The sequence below is a fragment of the Stegastes partitus genome, unplaced genomic scaffold (assembly GCF_000690725.1).
Source record: "Stegastes partitus isolate 25-593 unplaced genomic scaffold, Stegastes_partitus-1.0.2 Scaffold264, whole genome shotgun sequence".
Taxonomy (NCBI): Eukaryota; Metazoa; Chordata; class Actinopteri; family Pomacentridae; genus Stegastes; species Stegastes partitus.
Window position 1 is genome coordinate 300,843 of NW_007577995.1, and position 6,041 is coordinate 306,883.

At 44.3% G+C, this 6,041-nt stretch overlaps 1 protein-coding gene across 1 annotated transcript in view; it reads left to right on the top strand.

Annotated features, from left to right (window-relative positions):
- Positions 1-5,656, top strand: part of LOC103357616 (neurocan core protein-like) — a 36,581-nt gene extending 30,925 nt beyond the window's left edge. Inside the window, exons 14-19 of the mRNA XM_008282235.1 lie at positions 1,012-1,063; positions 1,263-1,369; positions 1,784-1,866; positions 2,693-2,837; positions 3,751-3,933; positions 5,538-5,656. Coding sequence (XP_008280457.1) covers positions 1,012-1,063; positions 1,263-1,369; positions 1,784-1,866; positions 2,693-2,837; positions 3,751-3,933; positions 5,538-5,656 — 689 coding nt within the window. The remainder of the gene's footprint in view (positions 1-1,011; positions 1,064-1,262; positions 1,370-1,783; positions 1,867-2,692; positions 2,838-3,750; positions 3,934-5,537) is intronic.
- Positions 5,657-6,041: the final 385 nt, after the last annotated feature.

A 6,041-nucleotide genomic window follows, 5' to 3' on the forward strand; every position in this document is an offset into this window, starting at 1 on the left:
AGACAGGTGGTCAAATGAATTTGTTAAACACTGTATGTAAAAACTAATACTGTTCTTCTGAAGTGCTTTGCAAAGAAGACAATATACAGTAAAAACAACAAGCAGAATTGGGTGAACATCCTACAGAACATTAGCCAGAGGAAACAAAAGATTCAACTCAAGTGAAGTAAGCAAGTCGGCAGAAATCAGTCAGAATCGGGGATGGGAGGAAGCAGAGAAAAGCGAGTCCGGGAAATCGAGCTGGCAGATGTGAAGCTTTGTTTCTAAATATAAACCAGGCTAAACGAGCGCTGGACTGGCTGGAGGTAAAACAGTTTGATGCGGGCGAAGTCTGGAGTCCGTGTTAGGTAATCATAGAGGCGTACAGCAGCGGCCAACCCAGAAATACTTGGCTCGACTGTTCGTAACTCAGCAAAAAAAAAAAAAAAAAAAGAGGGAGGCAATAATCTAGCCTCATGAGCATGTGCAATGTGAATAACAAACACAAACACAGAGGCAAGATTCACGAGTGTCTCTGTGGAACGTGGTACTAACCGCCTCCCGTACGCCTTCTCAAACCCACGCACACACACACACACACACACACACACACTGATTCATCACCTCCCTGGCTTTAGCCACCTCCAAAACGCTCCTCCTCGTGTGTGTGTGTGAGTGTGTGTGTGTGTGTGTAAGCGTTCGTATGTCGTGCACTAGTAGTAATGAGGATTAATGAATATCTAACCTTTGCAGTTATAAATGATTCCACAGGCCTTGGTGTTATTAATGAATACCAATCGTGCAGAGAGAGGGCCACATGTGCTGTGAATTGAAAACGAGCCTGTATAATTACAGTTCATGTATTTAGCTCCTCGAGATGCCAGAGTCATATATTTTAGTCTTTATTTGCCCAGTGACATGGAACACTTCAGCCGCTCACATCCGATACAGGCCTTTAAAAAAAATCTCACTCAATCCGGCCTTGACTGTGATTTTATAAAGAAATTAACTGAACTTCTCTCGTCTCTGCAGACATCGAGGGTTGCGAACACGGCTGGAGGAAGTTCCACGGCCACTGCTACAGGTAGGAATGATGCAAATCTCGCTGTGAAAACAAGCGGAGTCACAATATTGCTACCTGCAGCCATATTGGTGACTCATCTATATGCATTACTCTTCATTATCCCTGACATACTTACCGCACCGCTCTGTACTATTTAAACCTGTCTGGATGCATAATATATGAAATATGTATTTTCCACTTTGGCTGCGTCTTCCCACAGGTACTTCACCCACAGACACACTTGGGAGGACGCGGAGAAAGACTGCAGAGAGCACAGCGCTCATCTCAGCAGCATCACCTCCGGCACTGAGCAGGAGTTTATCAACGGTACGTGTGTGTGTTTTTGTTGCTGTCGGTTTGGTTTTTATTGAATTTGAAACATTTTTATGAAAAAAAGGAGACAAAAAGCCCCTCTCCTCTAACACAACCTGGCCTGCAGAGTGAGAAACAAAACATGAAATAAAGAAGAAGACGAGTACAAATGTTATGTAGCACGAGTAAGGTGCATAAAATCAAAGCATGACGCAGTAAAAGCATCCATAAATGTAGTGATTTGTTCATTTGCAGCATAACCAATGGAGAATGTGGAGGAGAAAGCAAGACGTGGAGGAAAATCACAAAATTATACACAAATGAAAGCATTTAGAAAGAGACAGAAGAATGGATTGATGCTGTGTAAGTGAGTTGGTGTGCTCCTGTCAGTATACTAAAAGCAAGTTATTACACTGTCATTTGTTCTAGGTCTGGGTCACGACAACGCCTGGATCGGTCTGAATGATCGCACAGTGGAGGAGGACTTTCAGTGGACTGATGGCAATGATCTGGTCAGTTTACCTCCCTGAAAACCATCCATCCATCCATCCATCCATCCATCCATACACCGCTTAATCCTCACTAGGGTTGTGGGGGGCTAGAGTCTATCCCAGCTGACTCAGGGTGAAGGCAGGAGACACCCTGGACACCAATCTATCACAGGGCTACACTTAGAGACAGACAACCAAGCACACTCACATTCACACCTACGGACAATTTAGAATCACCAATTAACCTCAACATGTTTTTGAACTGTGGGAGGAAGCTGGAGAACCTGGAGAGAACCCACGCTGCACGGGGAGAACATGCAAACTCCACGCAGAAAGATCCTCACCGGGATGCGAACCAGCGACCTTCTTGCTGTGAGGCAACGGCGCTAACCACCGTCCCACCTTGCAGCCCCTGAAAACCTTCAAATCATTCAAATGTTTGAAAAAGTTGACGACATTTAAGAAAGCAACACTCCAGTCTCAAAGTTTGAGCACTTATTAAAACTCTGATCTATGCAAGCAAGTATCAAACCAGTAAGAAGTTCTCAGATAAAAACAGGAATCCCGTGTGGAATTCGTTGGCAGAGAATTTTGTGTTCATGCAGGAACCCATTGCTCATAAGGGGAAATTAAAAAAAAAAAGAAGCTTTTAATTCAAAATTAAAACCGTGTCCTCGTTTATGTGCAAAAAATTCTCATGGGTAATCTTCCAAATTGCATTAGTGTGAAAATACCAGTGTGCATTTTTGGATTTGATTAATAAAAAAAAAAAGAAAAATGAACAGAGTGAAGACTTGCAGCATTGACACATGAAAGCAGCTGAACTGTGTTGCTTCTTCCCGTACAGGTGTATGAGAACTGGAGGGAGAGCCAGCCGGATAACTTCTTCGCGGGCGGCGAGGACTGCGTGGTGACCATTGCCCATGAGGACGGCAAGTGGAACGACGTGCCCTGCAACTACAACCTGCCCTACATCTGCAAGAAAGGCACAGGTACTGTAACACCGCTGAGCTGAACACAAGCAAACAAAAGGCAGCGCTTTTTAACAAAAAGGTGAAAACACTCAGCAGAATTTTAATAAACAGCATCTAATATTTATTCTACGTTCAAGCTATTTCCTGTCCTCGTGCGATTTGGTTTCACCACTGACCAGCCGGACACCTTTTCAGTCCTCGGTGTTCATCTTGTGCTCTTTCTGTGTAAACATCAGAGGTTGGCCAGAGTGCAGCATCTCTTTCGCATCGCTTGCTCTTTTTCCTGCCTTGAAAGGTCAAAGCAGCAGATGCTCCAAAAATTGACAACAAAAACAAACTTAAGTGAAGACTGTGATTCGAACTAAAAACCTGTATTGATTTCTGAGGGCAATATCAATCTCCCCTCTTATTGGCGTCTCTCTCTCTCTCTCCCTCCTCCGGCCCCCCTTTCGCTTGTCCGGGCAGCAGAACTGAAGTTGCAGTTATTGCCAATTATTGCTCTGCTCGCGAATATCTTCTGAAAACATTTTCGTGAGACACTCTGCCAGGTTTTCTTGATGCTTCACCCACACCTTTCCTCTGGGACGCAGCCAACCTGAATGCTGTGAGATGTTGTAGGCTGTGGAGAGAGAGAGAAGAAGAAGACATGGAGGACGGTCAGGAGGCGTTAGAGAAGGAAGCAGGGAGATAAAAGAGGACAGGGAGAGAGAGGCCTTAAGTAGTTTGAGAGTGTTTGTTTGTCTGGCCGCGGTCTCATGGCTCCGTGGTTTGGCTGTAGTTCCCGTCTGCTGCAGAGACACATTGCCTCCCTCCGGCCTCGCTTCGGTCTGCACACACAGCGACGAGGCTGCCATCTGCAGGCCGCTCACACCTGCAGCCTTTCCTTTTGCTCGTACGTAACAGATGCATGTATATCATCCTTTTGTCTCAGTGTTGTGCGGAACCCCTCCTGCCGTGGAGAACGCCCACTTGATAGGTCGGCGGAGATCTCATTATGACATCCATTCAGTGGTGCGCTACCAGTGCTCCGAGGGCTTCTACCAGCGCCACATCCCCACCGCACGCTGCCGGGCCGACGGGAGCTGGGAGAGGCCCAGGATCATCTGCACAAAGTGTGAGTGTCATGCACCACCAATGAGGGGAGGAAAAAAAGCTTTTTCATCATTGATTGTTTTTGAATCCCCTGATACCCCTTTGTTGGTTTTTCGGGCCTCCATAATTACAATTATGTATCATTGTTGCAATTATAGTATTTAGCATCACATCTTTATTGTTTTTTTTGTGTGTTGTTCACCCTGTTCCCCAGTTACCACATTTCCAACAGTCCTGCCAGGCTGCCTTTGTGTGTAATTATTAGTTTCTGAGCCGCCTCTCCTTGTTAAACGCGACCTAATTTCTAGTCTTTCGATGTTTAGAGGAACTTACAGCAGAGTTAGTACAGCAGAAAAATAGGATTCATTTGTTTTAATCACTGAAATTACAGTCGAATCAAAGTGAGGAGAGCAAACGAGGAGCACCCTGGTGGCCGACAATGAGCGGCAACCAGCCGGGGAGCTACGTTAAAGATGATTCATGGTCTCTCTCTCGTCTAATTTCCTGTCATCCTTCTATTATTGACTCACTAATAAAAGCGTAAAGAAGACGTGAAGCATATAAATCGAACATACTGAATGAGCTCATATGTCAGAATACATGTGATAAAATGACCTCTAAACATATGTTTGCTATACTTTTTGCTACATTTATTGGTCACAGTTTAAACATTTGAAATTGTCCTTATGAAAATTATTTTAGCATCAGGCTAAAAATATCCAGTGTCTGCTAAGCTAAAGCCCCGACTTCCTTAAGATATTGTGTACAAATAAACTTCAGACAGACACAAGTGCATAGAAATAACTACAGTGAGGCCAATTTTCTTTTTTTTTTAACAAGTTCACGCCTGACCATTTCATATTTGTCTATTTTTTTCTGTACATACCTATGTTATTAAGTAAAACGTGAGAAATTTTTGGTTTTTGAGTAAAAACTCTATAGGAATAGGTGAGGTCATGCTGATTGTTGCGTCCTTTTCTTTGGCCAATCTGTGGAGCGATGTTTCAGGGGCCATAACTTGAGAAATAACGTGAAGTCCTGAAATTTAACACCATCATTGATATGTGCATACAGTCTTCAGTGGTGCAACATAATACAAAACCAGTTATATGATGGTGCAGATTTGGTCAAAAAATGTCAACGTTTCTGTCTACTTTCCGTAGACGTCCATATTCCACCAACCATAAAACCTTTATTGTTCACCCCAAGGGACAGATTTGGACCAATGGGAGCTTTAAAGATGGTGATAGAGAGTGTGGTGCCAGTCTGAGGCATGCTTAATGAGAAAAATAAGACAGCAAAACACCTTTTTTTTGCATGTATGTCCAACATTTGACAAATGAATGAGCAGGTATGACTCCCAAGAGTTATACAATGTTGTTGCTGGGCTAAAAGAAAAATCATGATTTATTATCAAGTTTATGAAAAACGAAACACACACATGGTCACACATGGTCAACTCAAACAAGGTTCACCACTTTAAAAACAAAACTGAAGATGGTCAGGTGTGGGGCATTCGGTGAATCGAGGCATAATGACCCTGAGGCCAACATGTGCTGTGAGCGTTCTAACACGGTGCCAGTCGTGTTGCGCATGTTGTAAATAAACTTGTCGGTTTTCCCGCAGCTCGACGATCACACCGGTACCGACGTCATCACCACAATCAGCACCACGAGCGCCGCGGCCACAGGAGGCACGGAGGAGAAGGACACAAGGCCAGAGAGGACGCACACAGCTACTACTGAACCAAATAATACAACATCTGCAATGCCTAGGTGCTAACCATGGCCCATACAGAAAGACAGTAGTTCACGTCACTTCCATTTTTGTTGCTTCTAACCATTGCTCTCTGCTTAGCTTCACTCCTCCTGATAGATAAGGTTTCTCCTAACATACGGTCGATGATCTCCATAACCACGTCCCTGAGTTTGGGTGTTTCGATGCTTCCTTTTTCTTTTCACTCTGCTTCCTTTAACCGAGGTCCATGCGAACACTAACTATAACTCTCTTAACTCCTTCCATCCCCGGCGTCTCCGCCCGTCTACAAACTATAACCCTCCTCTTGGTCTGTCGCAGCCGACAGCGGTGTGTGAGTGTGTGTGAGCGTACGCATGTAAGACAGAAACTTAG